This window comes from Lepidothrix coronata, unplaced genomic scaffold (genome assembly GCF_001604755.1).
Source record: "Lepidothrix coronata isolate B3197 unplaced genomic scaffold, Lepidothrix_coronata-1.0 Scaffold124, whole genome shotgun sequence".
Classification (NCBI taxonomy): domain Eukaryota; kingdom Metazoa; phylum Chordata; class Aves; order Passeriformes; family Pipridae; genus Lepidothrix; species Lepidothrix coronata.
This window is the reverse complement of record NW_016690304.1, coordinates 3,280,283-3,300,212: the sequence shown is the minus strand read 5'-3', so window position 1 is coordinate 3,300,212 and position 19,930 is coordinate 3,280,283. Positions and strand designations below refer to the sequence as shown.

Genomic DNA, 19,930 nt, shown 5'->3' with positions numbered 1-19,930 from the left:
TTGACTGTCAATGATCAGTCAACGATCTATGCTTTTATATTTATGGCTTTATTTAAACTTTTGACCTTATGGAATTGTGGTCAATGGATTTAAATCCAAAACCTGCCAGAAGTCAGCAAAAGCACCAATTCTACTTAATTCATAAAATGTTTTATCTACTGGCTTTGCTGAAGAAACCTGGTGTATGTTTAAAGGGGCAGTGTGACAATGCTATCTTCGTGGCTATGCAATATGTTTGCTTAAGCAAACAAGGTCATGCTTTAGACTTAGGAAAACAGAAGAGTAAATAAGGAAGGCCAGACTGAACAATTTAAAATTAATTAATACAACTTGGATATCAGTCCTTACGGTGTGTTCTGCTACATCTGTTACTAAAATGTTTTCTGTGCTTTGACACAGAACAAAACTTGTTTTGTTCTTTGTTTTTAGAACAAAACCAGAAGCCTTTCTTGACATCTTCTCTTGCTGCGTGTGACGTTTTCAAAGTGTTAGCATGTATACTAAAATATGTCTTTGTTTCTTCCTTACTCAGCACTGCTTTAAGAACTGTCCAAATCAATATTTAAATACTGGTATTTCATTGACTGCTTAGAAAACACTCATTGTGTATTTTATTTTAATTAGTAAAAATTTATACTTCCAGTCAAGTACAACGGTAATACCTCTAAGCATCAGAATTAATTATATCAACATGAAGCGTATTCCTGGAAAGATATTCTTTCTCCTCCCTTTTTTTCTTTCCTTAACTACACTGTGACTTTGTCCTCTCAGCCAGAATAACTCAATATATAGGGTGGTAGGGTGGTAATATGCCAATATAGTGTCTCATGCACTTAAAACAGTGACAATGTCAATTAGAGAAGTTCAGTGAGAAGAATAATTATTATATAGTACTCTTTTATATAATAATATTGTCAGGCTTGTCACATTTACTATCTTCCTTACATAGCATTAGAGAAGAAATGTGTACCATTTTAGGAATTCTAAACATGATATGAACCAAAGTCTGAGAAATGGCCACTCAAGAACAAGACCTTGAGGTCAAAATAGTTCTATGAGAACAGTGTTTCAAGGCCAGGAGCATTCGAAACAACAAATGCTTGGCCTTAAATAGGAAAAGTCTTCTGAAATGTAATTATGCAACTGTACAACTCTGTGGCATACCCACAGCTTTACCACCCTGAGTAGATACAGTGCATCTTTCCCCTCCAATGCCCACACCAAGGCACATAAGAAGGACAAGAAAGATTTTAATGGATACAGGTATTCTTTCCTCCATTACAAATCCAAGGGGTTATTGAAAGTAATTAGACTGTGTTCAAAACAAAGGAAACCGTTTTTAACACTGGGTGTTAAGTTGCAGACATTTTTGGTACAGAATGATTATATTAAAAGCTTAAGTGGCTTAAAGAAGTTACTGGACAAATTAATGGACTATTCTGTGTGTCTGGTTTTATAGGTTTGGTTAAGTAAATTCTGGAATGGCTGCTGAGTGCTGGGAGACCTTATTGTGGGAGTATTGTGCCATTATCCCAGGAGTTCTGTAAGTATTCACTATTAACTGTAAGTATTCCCTATTAACTGTAAGTATTCCCTATTAACTGTAAGTATTCCCTATTAACTGTAAGTATTCCCTATTAACTGTGTCAGCAACAGGGTACTGGCCTGAACGTACCTGTGGTCTGGCCAAATGGGCTCATTTTTGTTATTCACCCATAAAACTTCACCAGATGAGATGACAAAGACAGGGACTAACAACAGAAGAGCAGGCATTTGCAAGGGTAAAGATAACATTCTGCACTACTTTAAGCAGAATAAAATATTACAAAAAAACCCTAAAGCCTCATGCCTTATAGCATATCTAAATCAACCATGGACAGATGTTAGGAAGAAACGTACTGTGTAGGACATTCCATAAGGAATCTTCTACATATTGCTCAGAAGCATCTGGTACAAGCAACACTTGCTCACCAGTGAAACCAAAATCTGGGCTGCAACAGAAGGACAGCTAATAAATTTCTGCATTTAATCAACTCACAGGCCATTGATGATTACCAGTTTAATACCTCACATTCTTAGCTAGAAATGCCCACACATTATGAGAGTTTTTTTTTCCCAGGGCAGACCCACATCCAAAAAACGCAGTGGCATTTTACCTAATAGAAGGAATATCCACAGGAACCTTGAAGTGATTTGATAAATTCAAATTACGCAGTGATTAAAACCATATTGAAACCAAGATTCACAATCGCAAGTGAAGAAGCCACTGGCACAGCAGTGGCACAAGAGGTCTAGACAAACAATTCTGCTGGAAATTCTGATTGTAGACAATATTGTTCTTGCTTTAATTTCATCCCTTTGCTAAAAAGCCAGTAGCATTTCTCTAGAATCCAAATCTGTCTTCATGGTGATTAATATTGGGTATAATCACCCACAGACCCACTACTATAAATGTCTGTTGTGCCTGTTGGGTGCTGTACCACATGGGGTTCCCTTCATTGACAGGGATGTAAGATTATTTACACTGTGCTTTCCTTACTGTGTTAATTAGGTCTGGCAAACAACATATTAAATGACACCTCACAGTCCGAGTGCCTGTCTTACTGGGATAGTAGTGGATGCAAAACAACTGGAACACCAAGGAGGCTCTTAATAAAACCTTAATCTTCAGCACATTCCATCAAACCAGGATGTACTAACTAACTGCCTTAATTATCTCATGGCTTCCAGGTCACAAATTTGACAATGAATTTATAACAATCTTATTTTAAACTACATTTATTATCAACGTACTTGTGATTCATTTGCCTAGGTTGATGTTGATGCTGTACTGTGATTATTTTCACAGTTGTTAACTCTGAGCCATTTTAAAAGTGCTGTGAGCACAGACTGAAATATAACTGAATTCTGCTAATTGTACCACACTGCATCCCTTTCCTTCAAACACAGGGAGAATCATAAAAAAATATGAAATTAAAGAAAAATGATATCAGAGAGCTTCTATTGTGGCTGATGAGTTATAAAAAGACTGCAAATACAGTTACAGGGTAGTGTTTACTGTGGAGTTTTTCCTTTTCTCCTAACAGAAAAACAGTAAGAATGATGTAATTACACAGTTCTCTGAAATTACACGGAGTATGAATCAAAATTATTCATTAGAAAATGTTTCAATAACAGGAAAAGGCCAAAGACACACAAGAGTGATTCTTCATTATGCAGAGGTTGCTTCTGTTGGGTCTGAGCAAGATGGAGGAAGCAGAGTGATGGTTTTGCTTTTCCTCCTTTTGTGTAGCTTTGAACACTGAAAATCCTGTCACACATTACTGTGGTCCTGGTAACTCCAGAGGCAGAGGAAGAGCTGTCATGGAAGCTGAACACTAAAGTGATGCACCCTAATAAAATGACAGTATCAGAGGTGGTAACAAATACTTAGATGGAAGCCTAAGCTCGATAGCAAGTGGTGGGACAGCATCCAGAAGAGTATGTGCAGGAATAATGGAAGGACCTATATCTTGAAAGATCAGCTAATTGAAAATTGAAGCAAATAACACAAATCCATTTTTTTTTCCATGTAATAGAAATTCCACATAATTTAAATGGTACTAAAAGGCGGCATGTGAAAAATGCCACTAAAAAGTCTGAATGCTGCTGAGAAAGGCATTAGTAAAAACCTTATTGACATTCATGTTCTACTCTGGGCACCAAATTCTTGAAGGGTTCCTCCAGTTTGGCTGAAATTCAGAGAAGGACTCGAGAAAAAAGCCCAGGGGATTGTAAAGTTTATTTTATTTTAAGACCCCGAGATAGAAGAGTATAGGAAATTTGCCAAAATAACAGCTGTCTTTGAAAATGCTTTTGAGATTAGAAAAACACCACAGTGAGAAAACAGCTTTCTAAGTTAAAGGATGACTTGGCACAGGCAAAAAGAGGTTATAGAAGTTAAAAGATTTCTAGCCATCTGAGGAATGAGAGGATCATATGGTTGTAATAGGAGGAATAAAGGGGGAGGATTCCCTTTTTTTACTAAGTTTGACACATATCTAACAATGACTGTAGTTGTGTTCACCACAGCTGGAAGGGCTGCTTTGGTTCATGTTTTGATTTGTGTTTGGGTTTTTTAATTGCCTGTGTTCCTTTGCTTCTAGTGCTTGTAACCTGAAATTGCATCTAAAATACAAACACCACTCATAAGTAAGGAGTGTCCTTCAGATGCACACGAGATGCCACAGGAATAAATACCAGGGCTCAGGTGGCTCATGAGTATCAACTGTGCAAGCTCTGAGAGAGGACAAATGGAAATAATTTGAGTGAATTCAGTAAAATGGTTCCCATAACTTGAATGATGTCACATTTCCCAGCAACTATGAGGGTCCACACGAATTATTAGCACTTATGGTTCATGAATACTTCTTCCTCACACATGAGATTTGTTCATGTTTCTAGTCTAGAGTCACTGTAATAACACAGATGAAATATTTCTTCCCTAAAATTTTCCTTTATCTACAAGAAATATTTCAGCAAGAGTGGATTTTCTGTTCTAAAACCAGCAAGGATTTATGACCCTTACTCATCTTTGCCTTTGATATCACAATGGTTTCTGCAATATATCAGTGACAGTCTTGAATTTTAATTTGTAATTGATAAAATCTTGAAAGGAGCTATTGTCCAATGCCCCTGAAAAGAGAGATGTGCTGGGAGAATATCTGTCAAGATCAGAAATGGGGACTCAAGACATTTCACCTACTTTTTCCACAAATCTGATCACAACTGTAGAGATGCAAAATAGAAATTCTTCATCTTGTTATCTGGAATTCAGGGAGACACATGACAACAAGTAACAGACTGTTGTTGCTTCCTAGATACTAGAAGAGCAAGCCTTGTGTATGAAAAAAAAAGTGAAGGTAAGGGTGTGGAAACAGTGACCATACCATGCTACACCAGGCCTAAAAGGTACAGGAAGAGAAACGTTTTAAATGTGATATTTGCACGCTGCCATTTCCCTACACTGCTGGTAGTGCCTGGCCCTAAAACAACCAACCCCACCTAGGGAGGAGGTGTGTTCAGTTCCTAAGCCACCACTGCAGCTCTCAGCCAGGCTGCTCCAGCTACCCTGCTGCTGGGGAGGGGGTTCTGGTGCGGGGTTTTCAGCTGTCGGACGTTTTAAAAATCCGGTGGAAATAAAGTAGACCTTACAGCTCTAACACTTTGCCTTTGATGATGAGATATAATTCTTTTAAATGCTAAAAAAAAAAAAATCACCTCAAGACTGCGAGTATTCAGAAGCTGAAACAGCCACTGTTGAGGGGTGGAAGGAAGATAATCCAAGTACAAGACAACCCAAGTTTTATTCCTCTCTCTCCCTCTCTTTCATTATTGTTATCATTGTTCTTATTACTACGACTTACATTTTATTTTGTTTAAATTATTAAGCTTTTTATCTCAACCCATGAGGTTTATTGTTTTTTCCAGGCGACTGAGAATGGTTCTTAGTTGCCAGCTGGGGTTAAACTGGGACAATAGCTCTTATGTATATATATTTGTATGTATGTATATGTATATTATATATAATATGTATTTTATATCTATTTGTATGTATGTATAATATATGTTATATATATTCGTAGGTATGTGTGTGTATATTATATATATGTATTTATATATATTTGTATATATGTATAAAATATGTTATATATATTCATAGGTATGTATATGTATACTATATATAATATGCATTTTATATCTATTTGTTTGTATGTATAATATATGTTATATATATTTGCAGGTATGTATATTATATATAATATTTATTTTATATATATTTGTATGTATTTGTAATATATATTTTATATATATTAATATTTGTATGTATGTATATGTTCACTGTTGTTCCAATATATAAATATACACATATACATATATATATATGAATGCACACACATTTATATATACATACATACATACTTTATGTCTAAAATGTTGCATTCATAGCTTAAGGGAGCTCACAAACATTCACACATACATACAAATGCATCTGTAGATAAATATATGTCCATACATATCTGTGAATGTACACCTATATTTAAGAGTGTGTGTGTGTGTGTGTAAGTGTATATAAACAATAATATGTATGAAGAAGAGAATCCACACATATATTAAGACAGGATCTATATATCCACAGCCTCAGAAAGGGAGAACAGAAGGAAAATCAGAGAGTAGATCTAAAAATGTCACTTAAGTAAGTGACCTTCTTAGGTGTCAGAGGTTCTGTGGATGGGTGGGTGTGGGACAAACTTTACTGCACTGCTGCACGAACAGCCCACCTGATCCGCAATGAGCCGCGCCAGGACGTCCATCCTGGAGCCTGACTCCGAGATCATCTTCGCTGCGTTGATCACATCGGATGTGTGCTTCAGCGGTCCTCTCCCCCTGCAAAGGAAACAAATGAAACTCTGCTATTCAACACCTGAGGATAAATCCTATCCGTGCACACCAGGCACAGAAGAACTCAAACAAAGCAACAAGCAACATTAATTAAATTTCCCCCCAGCCCCAACTGTTTTGTTTTCACATCCCACAAATTTGTATTGTTTGGCATCAACTGGATGCAGAAGTACCAGAAAGATGTCACACAGTTTTTTCATACTGGAAGCGCAACCTGGTCCAAATCAGGATTTTAAGAGATTTCTTGTGCAGTTTGGTTTTCCCAGGCTTATATGAAGTTCCTCAAATATGAAGTTCCTTCCACAAATTTTCTTGTAAATATGTTCAAAGGAAGTTCAGCACAGAGATGTATTCAGAGAGTCATTATGGATACCTGTTGTTTTTTGGGTTGTTTTTTTAATTTATTTGGTGCACCCAAGAGAAAATAGAGATAATGAACAAAGCTGCAAATCAACTGGCATATGCCACTCAAAATACAGATATGCCACATCTGAAAATACTTTCCAAACAATTTCACAATTTCTTCAGAATTTTCAGCCTAGGAAAACAGTAAAGTTCTTGCAAACAATTTGCCAAGAAGTGAATATCTTTAGTTTTATTATGTGCACATTTAATTCCTGAATGCCCCATATCAATTTATAAGTTCTGCATTGGACAAAGGAAGTAGACAACATGAAAAAAATTAATATAGTTCTTTGTTCAAATGAGAAGACCCTTTTCCTCAAAGTCAGTATGGTTTCATGTATAAAGAAGATTTACCATTCATTCCAGTAAAAAATTCATTTAGACTAAAAGTATTATCATATATAACTATACAAACACTTCATTCAGTAAAAAGACAGTGATGACAATGTGGCAGGTATGTTTAATCTCGTCCTGATTAATCATGTTGCTTAACTAAGAACTATTTGTTAATCCTTGGGAGTAAGGCAGACTAATTACAGTTCCTTATTCTCAACTTTTGAAGCTCACATTTGGAACAACCTAGAATCAGGTATTTTACACATTATTTTTTCTACAGAAAGGCATCTTCTTGTTATGAAAAACCTACTTAGCAAGTTGATCAGTTTAAAAGAGAATAATAGAGTATGTGTCCAGGATGAAGTACTTCAACTTTTACCCATGCCCTTCATTTTCCTTTCCTGCTATTTTCCCTTCGAACCCTTAGGTGCACAACCAAATCCTTACAACTGCATATTGGCCCTCCCCACCATATCAGGCCACTAATTAGTTTTTCGTTATAATTTTCACTGTGGCAGGTTCCAAAGCCCAGAGGTCTGTCAGTCATCCATAGCAAGTCCCTCAGGTGCTCCACAAACTATCAGCAGTCCAGTACCCTCCTGGAAAGGTCCAACCCTGTCACCAGCGAGATAACATTAAAGGTGAACACAACCCAGAATTAAAGCAGCCAGGAAAGGAGAGATGTAACAGTCCAAGGCTACTTCTGTTAAGGAAATTCTTGTGAGCATCAGCCAGCAGCTTTTTTGACATCTGAAGCTATGATGAACGGGTATTTTGAAGGTGAAGTTCTTCAATTAAACTAGCAATTTCTTGAACCTGTGCAAGTCCCTCAGAGATCTAATGAGAATGAAGCAATTCTACCCAGGAAAGGTTATTTCAACCAAATGAACAGGAAGTATTTCCTTTCCCCACAAATACGGCCACCAGGAGAGCCATTAGAGGAACCTCAGCAATGACTGTTCTGGACACTTCTGCTCCACTTGCCACCTAATTGCACCAATGGTTCAAGTTCTCTATTGGAGTCTCTAAGCAATGTGGGGCAGGATGCTTCTGAGCTCTAAGCCACAGCTCAGTCTTGAAATGAAGGTTTAGTGTTTAGGAATGCCTCAGCCTTGTATTAAAAAGCGCTGAAATCCCAGCATGCTAAATTACACATACAAGGAGGGCTCCTTTGCTATACAACCAAGAACTATCCGTACTCCTTTTTTTACCTTCAGGAAAAATGCAGAGCCTTTGACATAAAGCACAGGTGTAACTGCCTCGGAGTATGGCATAATGAGCCATTATGATGTTTGGCAATTCTAAGTACTTAGAAAAGAATACTTGGGAGAGTACACCAAGTCTGCTGAATCACCAGGCAAACAGAAGAAACAGAAAGAAAAAAGACAAACCAGGATGATACTTCAATGGGAACAGCTGCAAACATTAAATTTGGAACATTACATATTAAGTGCTTAGAGAGAGAGAAAGAAAGAGAGAGCCTATATAGTAGTTTTTTACAGAGCCAGAGGGGCTAATACAGTGGGTCAGCCTGAACAGGAGTTTGTGAGGCGGTTGCTGTTATGAAAACAGCAGATGTCACACCCAAGGTGGACAAAGCAAGCTTTCCTTCTGCTTTCTCCATTTGGGTAAGACTGCAGCTGCAGTTCAGGGAGGGGGGTTCCATGAAGAACGTTTTTGACATGATGAAAAATGTGCAAAAAGGATGATCAGACATGTCACAAACATAAGGAGAGACGGAAGGGTTCAGTGGGGCAAAGGAGGAAGCACGAGCAGGAGAAGCTGTAGGACACAGATGGTAACAGTCTTCAAAGGAGCTTTGCAGGGGATAGGGGAGGTGGGATGGAGCTCACATTCTGGAAAAGCAGGTTCAGGTGAGGTGCTGAGCTCGGGGGGAACCAGAGCAGAGCAGCCAGGAGGCTTTGGCATCACTGCCAATGGACAAGACCAGACAGACATCTGTTGTGAGGGACAGGGTGGTATCAGTCCCCTTCTGAGGTCTCTTCCAGCCCAATGATTTTATAATTTTAAATTTAACAAAGAAGTTGCATGTTTTTTGGTGAATGATTACCAGTTGCAATGCATGTTGCCTTCTAATGTTATCGATGCAGATGTGCACTTTTGAATTCCCAGTTTTCCTGATTTACCACCAGATCAGCAGATTCAGAATGCCACTTACTCAGATTAACTCCCTGGATCCAGATGTTAGAAACACAAAAAGTCCATTAAATCATCTAGGTTGTTTCCCCCAGCCATTACACAGCTCCCTACCAGTTTTATATTCACTTGCATTTTTTCTGGCAAGTTTGAAGTATGAAAAACACTTTGCTTGGAAGGCTGTTTCCCTGAGCTATCCATTTCACTCTCTGGAACATTTTTCCAGATATTTCACTTAGTTCTTTCTCCATGTCATTGTAACAGCATCCCTTTCCTTCTATAGATGTAGTCCCCGATCCTCCTCCACCACGTGCTGAAGCATCCCAAATTGTGGTAATAGTACAGACCTGCATGCATTAGCTTGGCTCATGCACCTACAGCCAATAAAGAAACTAGACAGATAAAAAAATCCTCCCACCAAGTACCATCTGCTGGTCAACACCATCACAAAATTGTTCCTTCATAGAGTTTTCCACCTTTTCCCCTACATAAATTTCTGTGCTATGGCAACCATGTAATTTATTTTTTTTATTATTTTTTGAGTCAGCCTTATCTTACTGTTTTTTCCTTGCTTCCAGTCTCTGAAATGTTTAAAGACAAACCTCATTCACACACTCAGTTATTGAAATTCTTTCTCAATGATTTCACTAATTCATAGCCTATAGTAGACTCTAAATTCCTGATCTGGATTGATTGCATGGAAGATCTAATACACCTATTTTCCTCACACTTGACTATTTCCAAGCATGAAGCCTTACTGGCTAAGCGAGCTGATAACACAGTCAAGGTTGTGAAAACACAGAGGAGACACAAAGTACTACATTTACAAGCAGTTATGTCCCCAAGGTAGTGATGGATTGTTACTACAGCTCAAATCACTGCTCTATCCAACAAGAAAACCGGGAATAGGCCAAAAATAATATGAGAGAGAGATGTGCAGCTAAGTCTAACTAGAAGGAAAATAACTGGATTGTGTACAAAGAAAGCAGTTTAGAATATCTTCAATAGGTGTAGGAGAAAAAACCCCAACAAACTTCACATAAATGTTTCTTGCAAGGTACAATCATAACAAGAAAAAAGTTGGACTATGTTAATTAGTACAACACCAAGGGGTTTGGATAAATGTGAAAGACAGACTGAAGCTGCTCAATCTAATCATTCTTGCTCCAAGCCCTGAGAAACTGTGTGCCTGAAGAGAAATTCCATCCCTGTCTGCATAAACTTAACTGCAATGATTAGCAGACATCAGTTTCGGGCATTATTTCCTGTTGTCCTTCACACTGAAAAGCAATGATGCTCTCTCAATTCTTACTAAAAAAGAAACTTGTATTCTTATTTCAAATCCAAGAAGCTTTCGCCATCCATCGCCTTTTCCAAGAAAAGCCTCCTGTCTCGGAGCAAAGCTGAGTGGCTTCTCCCTCCTCACTGTGTTCACCTCAGCAAATGTTTTGTACTTCCCCTGCGTCAGAAACAGCAATGGGGAGCTCTACTGACTAGTCAGTCTCAAGAGAGAAACTCCTCTCTAACACACACCCAGCACCACAAACCACCATCACACATAAGGAGTGAGTTCAAAGCACTTCAAGGTGTGAACTCGAAGCTTCATGAGCACTGTCACAGGTCAGTGGCCACTGTCACATTAAAGTCTTGAGCTCCACACGCTGACCACCCCATCATCGGTCCTAGTTTCTAGATCAGCAACTCCTGACAGCTCCCACTGGTTAGTTTTATAAGAAACATCCCTTACTTTACTCACAGAGACAGAATGATACTCCCAAACACAATTATTACATTTTATATATACTACTGTATTTAGTCAATTCACTAATCACTACATTCCAAGGTACCAACTTGTGCCTCCTGCAGTTCTTCCCCAAACATATCGTGTGTTTCTCCTTTATTCTGCCTTCCCACTGCTGCTCTGCCTGTAATACTGGCATGGTAAGAAATCTAGATTCCAGTCAGACATTCTGATCTCTGTTCCATGAGCTGTTTCTGAAGTTTGCTTTTTCTTTTATTAACCTACTGATTGTGTGCAGGCCTGGGAGCAGGGATAAGGAAGCAGGATTCACACCTCACTTATTACAAATGCTCTATTAACTTACTGAGTGAATAATTTTTTCCTGTAAATTGCTTTGCCTGCCCCTCCCAGCTCTATGTGCACAGTTTTAGATGAAATCTGTGAAATGCTTGGTGTTAAAGGATGAAAAACTTTGCTTTTTACAATCATGTCTATAAACAAAAACCCCTTTTATTACACCTGGCTGCACATCTCTACCAGTTACACCCAGACAAACAGTAGACAGCAGAGCTCCTCGGGAAACCCACTTAGGGAAGAGGTAATTGTAGATTGTACAGGTGGATCACCAAACTAACCTTTGCCATTTCTTTATAGCTGTAGATATAAAGCAAGAAAGATTCTAGTTTCACTCATTTGCTATCCCTGTTTGAGATTAAAGGTTTGGAAATCAGGAGAAATGAATTCCTAATGTCAGCAAAACTAACCGGCTAGGGCCAAATCCCCACTCAACATTTACAGATGCAATGGCTGAAGCAGGTCTACTCCCTAACAAAATAAGTGTAATGCAAATAAAAGTGTAGCCACATGAGAAAAGGATGGTGTGAAGAAACATTAAAAGGCATGAAGTAAATGGCCAGAAACTCTCTGCAATAAATAGTATTTTGTAGGTAGAAATACCTTTTTTGAGTAAAGGAATTTAAAACTTACAAAAATACCTGAATTATATGGACCCAGGAATGGGACAGTGAAGTTCCAGGCAACATGAACACAGCATATATATTGCTATCTGTTCTGTAATTCTGGAAATGAAAATGAGATTAATACAGAAGTTTCTTTTTCCTCTTCCTTTCTCCCCTCCTGCCCTGGCAATGTATCAGGTCTGTGTCTCACTCGAAGAGCAGTAAGGGAGAGGAGGTCCAAAAGCACAGCTAGAGTGGGGTAAATACAAACCAAATCTGCTTTGTGAGAAGCAATGAGTTTTAGTGGATCACAAATCCATCAGGAATTGACACTAACATGCTGCAGAAGAAAAGGTATTGGGAAAGTCATAAACCCCAAGGAAAGGTAACATTTCTGCTCATTTTTACATTTGATTATACCTTTCTAGGCAGATGCCATCCATGAAATTCAAGTTTTGTTTAGTTCCAGAGGAAACAGTTTACAGATGTAGAGAGTCGCTCCCCCAGACAGCTTTTTTCCTGTGCCACCACAAATCTCTCCCCAGATCTCCCTCTGCTCTGCTTCTCACAGCCATACCCAAACATTGTTAGTATAATGAGGGAATACCACAACATCCCAAGTGAGCAACTTCTGGTACCTAAACTAGGCATCAGCTGTATGTATCTCAACCCTTTCTATTCTCATTATCTCTGAGATGCTTCTCCATCTCTTTCTGCTTCCAAATCCAGCTTTTCAAAGGACAGTTTCATTTTTTAGCACTAAGGTCAGCAGACCTCACCAGTCATGGGCTTTAATTTGGCTGCCTACTATTTTTAATCACTATGTTACACACCTACAGTTACCGTTGCAGTGACTGCAGGAAATCTCTGTGATTTGCCTCATCAATCTCCCTTATTCTATTTTTTCTGTCTCGAGCAGAAATTACCCAGAGATTTTAACATCTCTAAAACCATCCAACAGCCTCCCAAACTGTGCATTTGAGGACTTTTTAAAATCTTTCCATGAGCATAAACTATTTGCTTATGAATAAATAACATTAAAATTGTATGCACACTTCGGCCTATAAATGCACAGCTCCCCTGTAGTCTGACCTGGATTGTGCAAAAGGGGGTGTCAAGTCTTGTCCTTTACCGACAGGCCAGGCACTGTGTGTGGTACTTCTGTGGGCACTGCCAGCCTGCCTGCAGAGGTTCTTCAGGTTGTCTCCTGTGCACGCTGGCAGAGGTGTTTGGCTACGTGGAATGTGTTTCAAATGTAACCACACTGCAGCTCCAACCTGCACCTTCTCAAAGCACCGGGGTGAATTACAGCCCAGACAGAAAGTCAGCATTATCTCTAAGGACTGCCACTGCAGAGAGGCCCATCTGCTTCCCACTCTTGTGCATTACGTGTTGAATTGTCAACATGAGTTATAACTTGGTCTAGAGAAAGCAAGTCTTAACAGCCTGGAAGCAGAAAAAAAGCCATGGGAGGGTTAGTAATGAAAGGAAATATGAATGTGAGCAGTACAGTGCAAACATAGAGCAATGCCACTTAAGCATGCCAATATTGTCTTCTAAAATCCTCTTGCTATGCTGTAACCTTTAAAAAATGAAACATTCCCTTTGTTTTTCAAGGTGTATTTCTTCTAGTTGTCCAATAAGAGAAAGCAAATAGATCCTTCTGAAAATCACTGTTACCATTTAAAAGAATCCAAGCACATGTATACCCAGACTACTTCCTTAACCTTTCAGAACATGCCTTGCAGCAAGGCCTGTTACAGCAACTTAAACTTAGTGAATCTCAAAAGGTAGAGGTTATGGCTTCATGACCACTATACTATTATTTTTTTAGGATATTTATTCCTCATTTAATTGTGTCATTAAAAACAATTACATGAATGGCAGACCTTTTTAGCACAAAGCAGGGATGGAGTGCATGGTAGGATCTGACCCCACATATTTTAGCACTTAATAAATGAACGGCATATATGAAGGAGCAGAAAGTACTTCCTCCTCTGGCCTCAAGCAGGCATGAACATTTCTGGATGTAGAAAATAAACTAATACAAAGTATATCAGTGTAATTTAAAAACACAAACTACTTGAAGAAGACCACTAGGTACTCTGGCAGATGCATAATTAAACACCTAATTTCAGAAAGGCCAAGCTAAAGGTTGAGGGTGCCAACTACCCTCTGCACAGGGAGCTGAAGAGAAGCTTTTAATTACACTATCATAAACCCTGAGTAAAATATACAGTACCCTTTAAATAATCCTGGAAAAAAATGGATGGCAGCAAAAGAAGATGTAGACACTGTGAAGAACTGACTTCTAATGGATTTTTAGATTTTTGAACATGAAAGCAAACAAAGCAGATAGTAAACTGATTATCCAAAACCAGACATGGAAACCCCAAAACTTGGAGTTTAGAGAGCTCTTTTTTATGAACTATAGTAAGACAAAAACGCTGTCATGAACTTGAGTCACAGAATGAGACCTCCAGTTCAGGAATGCAGGGTAATAGTGCCAGCTGTTTGATATACCCAAATAGCTGTAATTATGCATTTATATGTGCTCTATGACCAATCTGTTGTTCTTGAGCTTGAACTTTTGATCTGGTTTTTCCAACTGACTGCAATCCCACTAATCAGCCAACAGTAGAAATTGCAAATTAATGATTTCAGTTTGATCTCAGCTATGTCATAACTCATTAAACCCCACACAACATTTTGTGGCAAGACAACCACACTCACACATTTTGGAGCAACTGCTGGAGACTATCTTGCAAGTAAAGATAGTGTATCTGGATTTAGAGGGTCACATGTTTCCTGAGATACATGTTCCCTGCAGAGGGTATGTCAGAGACTACCTGAAGACAGAAAAACAAGACTGACCCTGGCTGTGCAGTCCATGCAGGTGTGAACACTGCTGAGAGGTCTTTTAACACATTACAGCTAAGAGCTGCATCAACAACACAGTTTTAATTCTGAACTCTTCTTATCTCAAATTTTCTCAGTCCCCTTGACTGTCCCTTCAATCATAGTAATAAGAAAAACCTCATCCAGATCTCAAAAATCACAAAACTGGCCAAAAAATATGCTGTTTGAATTATTTTGGGGGGGGTGGAGGTGTTTATTTCTAAAGCTCAAGGCTGCACACTGGTCATGACTTCAAGCTTTTAATGTCTAATCATGAAAGCCCAAACCACTTTGCAAGGTTATTGAACTGCCACGACTGATGTCACTGGGGACCCCTCTGCAAGAACAGAGGGGAGAGATGGCAGCTGGAAGGAAAAAAAAGCATCTTCCCATGTGAAGCAGAGCCCTGGGAAGCTCACCTACCCACAGGTCTTCAGAAGCAGTTATTTTAGGGAAAAAGGAAAAGAAACTGCTATTCTTAGACGCAGCAGAAAATTGGGAGAAGTGGCAAAACTGATTAATGGCAGTAATATCACGGGCTAGAAAGGAGGCCACGCTGTGGTCACATCTGTCTCATGGCATTTAAAGCTCTACGCAGTGAGCCTCTGCAAACCTCTTTTTCACCTTCCCTCTATCATTTTTCAAATTCTTTAAGTTGATTCACAGCTCAACAGTTTCACCTCTTTCATGCCAGTACTTCCTGTTGTTCTATATTTTACTGAAGAGTTTGTCATCCCCCTGAAACGTTGATTCCAAAAGGAATCTTTCTGAATGCCTTTGCCCCACCTAACACCATCTTGCTGATGGCCAGCCGGGCTATTTTCAGAGTTTACATGTGCCATCCTACTTCTAGTGTTAACATGGGCTATTAATAATCATATTTTTCAACACTTGTGCCCACAAGCTATCATTAATAGCTTTTAAATGGTACTTGAAAAACAAGACCTCCCAGTGGTACAATTATAATTTCAACTACCCAGTATGTCACAACAAAGGAATCAGTCTTCTGAAAAATCCTTGAAAAATACAAATTAATATCAAAGTTTGATTAAAAAGCTCACCTGGGCTACCAGTAAGTTGCTAACATTTTTAATCCAAAAGATGTGTTTGGCTAATGGTATATATAACATTACTGCAAAATTGTCTTTCTGAGTGCCCATCTAGTGTTTTGCAAAGAAAAAAAAAATCTCAATGATAAAAGACTTTGCACATGGGATAAATGGATTTTAAATTGAATGAAGTTTAGGATACAGAAAATGGGAATCGAATAATTTTTTGGAGCTAGGGAGTCAGCTTTCTGGTATTTAACTGCTGTAACCTTATAACTGCATTTATTAAGTTTTCAAGTTCCATCTTCAGAAAACAATGGCAATTTTTGCCCAATTGGGACATCTGCCATCTACAAAAGGGAGTCATGAAGCTGTACCCTTCTCATGCCCTGCATTACAAATTCAACAGCAACTGGAATTAAGGGTGTTATTGAACCTAAAGAGGAACCATATCAGGACTATCAGAATCAAAATGCTGCAAAAACCTGTAATGATAGGCTCTAGGCTGGTAGTGGAAGACAATAAAATTCACCTTTCAAAATGAGTTCATTCCATTAGCAGAGTCATATTTTAGAATTCACCAGAAAACTGTCCTCACACCATTGCTGGGTTTCTTTTTTTAAAACCTACATTTTTAGTGTTGCAAACTGAAATAAATGGCACAATCTAGATGTAATTAAAACATTTTGTAGTAAAAAAAGAATGAAGTACTCATCAAAAATTTATATTTTATGTTATATATGCACCTAGCACATCTGCTATGCCATTGGGACAGATGTTTATTAATATGGATATCTGATCATATTGCTAGACTGCTAATGGCTCAGTCATCCATCTTCTAAATACCACACAAGTTTCTGACTATATGTTAATCAATTATCAAAATATTTCCAAAAAAATCCGTCTTTACTGCTATTGTCTCTGAAAAGCACCATTAACTCGCAGTTTTGTTTCAACAACGATGTTACAACATATGGTGTTTATAACATGTATGTTGTACGAAAGACTCACTTTAAAGAAACTTCCTTTAATATGGTAACAGGTATGAAAATCAGCTAAAATTAATATAGATGTGTTTTGATAAGAGTGATCCCTTGAAATAATACACTCTCTGGTAAGGCTGGTGACCATGAAACAGGTGACTCAACTGGAAACTGGTCCTTTCAGTTATCTTCAGGAACACACAGATCCTAAATTCTGCTTCCTCATGCAACAGCACACCCTAAATTTGTTATGCATTGCACGCTGCAACCTGTTTTTATTTCTCTGTTTAGTTCTGCTGTCTAGAGGAAACGAAAAAAATAGGATATTCATATTCAAATTTCTTTTCTTGTTCAACTTCAAAATCTTGTGAGTAGAAAAATCTCACCTCTTCCTGCCAGAGTACTGCACTTGTCTTGAAATGCTGATTTTCTTAGTGACAGTTTAGTCAGACAATTTGACAATTCAGTTAAATATTGAAATATTTGGCTACAGCCAAGCATCAGTGTTTTATGATTTCTCAAACTGTTTAAATAATAATGGTTTATTAAATTAAATATATCCTTTTCTAGTCTATCCCAGCACTGCTGATGTCCACTACACATTTGTACTCACCTTTACTGTGGACATATTCTCCTACCATCTCTTCTCCTGATTTCTAAGCCCTCATGCAGGTAGAGATAAAGCTTACCTTATTACAAGTTCACTGAAGATGAACAGGCTGGACTCAATGGGCTTGAATTTTTAAATTCCCTTCCCAGTACTTTTCTGATACTACTTTAGCCTCATTTATTTTCTCCTAGACTGACAAGTTGCAGTTTCATGTGGCACTGCCTCAGAATCAGACTACAAGGCCACAGAAGCTCTAGAAGGAGCTCAGACACCTGATATAATCAGAATCTTTCAGATTAAACTCCTGAGCTAAACCAGCACATGGTGTCACCCTATTTGTTGCATTTCAAGGGGTTAGGGGTTTGGGTTTGTTTGTGTTTTGTTTTGAGGGTTTTTTTGAGTGAAAACAATAAGGAAGTTTCTTACTTATCTTTATTTTACAATTGCCTAATGAACACGACCAGAAGAAACAATTTCAGCCCTAGGCAGAAGTCTTCATCTCTGCACTATTTACTTGACTCTCACTGAAAAAGTACCTGGCTTTAAAATACTATGCAAAGAGGAAACTAATTTCAGATTTTCGGAATAAAAATATATACTTTGCATGATAAAAAAGAAAACTTTTAGAATGAAATGCATTTTCTTTGCACTTGATTGATTTGATATGTGCCTTCCTCACACTTCGGGGAAAAAAAAAAGTAAACTAATTCTCATTTACACTGTTGACTCACAGAGTTATCAACAACCCTACAGCACCAAAGGAAAAGTGTTATGATGTTTCCATCCTCCCAATTCTCCCTCATTTTTCACGGTGAGCTCTCCTTATTGCTCTACTTATGCAGACATAGTGTAACGTTGAGGCTGTGTGAATGAAATCTTTGTACTGTCAGCCTCGAGCACTCAAATATCATGAGTCAGGCTCCAAAATACCACAGAGCTGGAATAAATATCATGAGACTTGAAATAGTACATCTGCAGTTCTTTGTATTTACTTTTTTTTTCTTTTATTTCCCAAGATTTCAGGGTCACATTTTCAGGATTTGCTCAGCAGCCATGAAAGTTAATTAAAAATGCTGGAGGTTAAGTAAGTTTCTCCTACAATAACAAACCTCAAGTGCCAAGACACAAAGTAATAGACATGCAAAGATTTTTAATAACACTCTGAATTACCAACACTAACATATGAATGCAAGAAAAGAGCAGTTAAAACACGGGAAGTCTTAATTTCTGCCTGCTCATCAAATGTCAGTAAGAAAGTTCTCTTGCAGCCACACAGTGGTGAGAGGTAAGTGGGAATGAGAGAAGAGAACATGATCACTGGCTAGAATCCATCACTGATGCCAAGAAAAATAAAGAGCAGAGGAAAGACATGGGAAAAACTGTTACTGCAGGTGCTGTTTGCTAGCATGTGTAGCCTTTAGCAGACAGTCCTGTCTGCTTGTAGTGCTGTACAAAGCTGCTTAACTCACTTTACTTTTGCCTCCCTCATTTTAAGAGCAAGGAATTTGCTACAGACTGGCATTAGAGAGCATTCCTCGCTCCTGCTGCAGAACACCTGGGGCGAGAAGGGATTTCCTTCCCCACAGTGATGCAAGAACTCACCTGCTGAAATACCTGGCTGCAGAGACTGCAAACTAGAGCCAGAATCTGGGGCTTACATAGATCATTCCTTACTGTTTTGAACTTCCTGGTGTAACCTCAGCCATTCCTGATTACATTAATTATGCACTTTCAAGGTTTTCTTAACAACCAAGAAGGCAGGAAACTTTTCTTAAGTGGCACACAGTTTCTGCAGAAAATTGCATTCAGCACACTTGACACAATTCAATCAGGCAAGCTACTTGTCATGAGCAAGTGTCATTGTCACTTTGCTGTGTCAAGATGAAAGCATTTGAAAATATGTTTGGCACAGGCTCTACAGTGAATGAAACTGTGTAATTGTATCATGGTGGGTGAAATCTCCTAGGACTGAAAAGAGAAAGTATCCTCTGAGAGCTTTAAGTTGAATACAACATTCCCCAAATATAATGTGATAGTCCTGAATAAAAACACCACTTTGTCTGATTTTTTATCTGTATTAAACCACATTTTAGTCCAAGCTCTGAAACTATAGCTGCAGCTTGCTTCCTCATCCAACAGTACTTAAAAGGGAAGAGAACTCCTGGAACAAGTTACTGCCTTGGCAGGGAACACAGTACAGACAGCTGCTTGTTCACTGAAATACTGACAGAATTTTGAGGGTTTCTGCTCTGAGGCTTATGCTCTGTCCCAGCCCACAAGAAGTTCTCTTTCTGTGCTAATAACCCCGCTTTACTGACAGGAAAAGCTGCTTTTATCACAGTTCAGCAACC

General features: G+C 38.4%; 1 protein-coding gene across 11 annotated transcripts in view; it reads right to left on the bottom strand.

Moving 5' to 3' along the window:
* CTNNA3 (catenin alpha 3) overlaps positions 1-19,930 on the bottom strand; it is a 438,877-nt gene that overhangs the window by 12,399 nt on the left and 406,548 nt on the right. For all 11 annotated transcript variants that reach the window (XM_017826101.1, XM_017826103.1, XM_017826104.1 and 8 more), the window contains one exon: positions 6,321-6,426. In XM_017826101.1, coding sequence (XP_017681590.1) covers positions 6,321-6,426 — 106 coding nt within the window. The remainder of the gene's footprint in view (positions 1-6,320; positions 6,427-19,930) is intronic.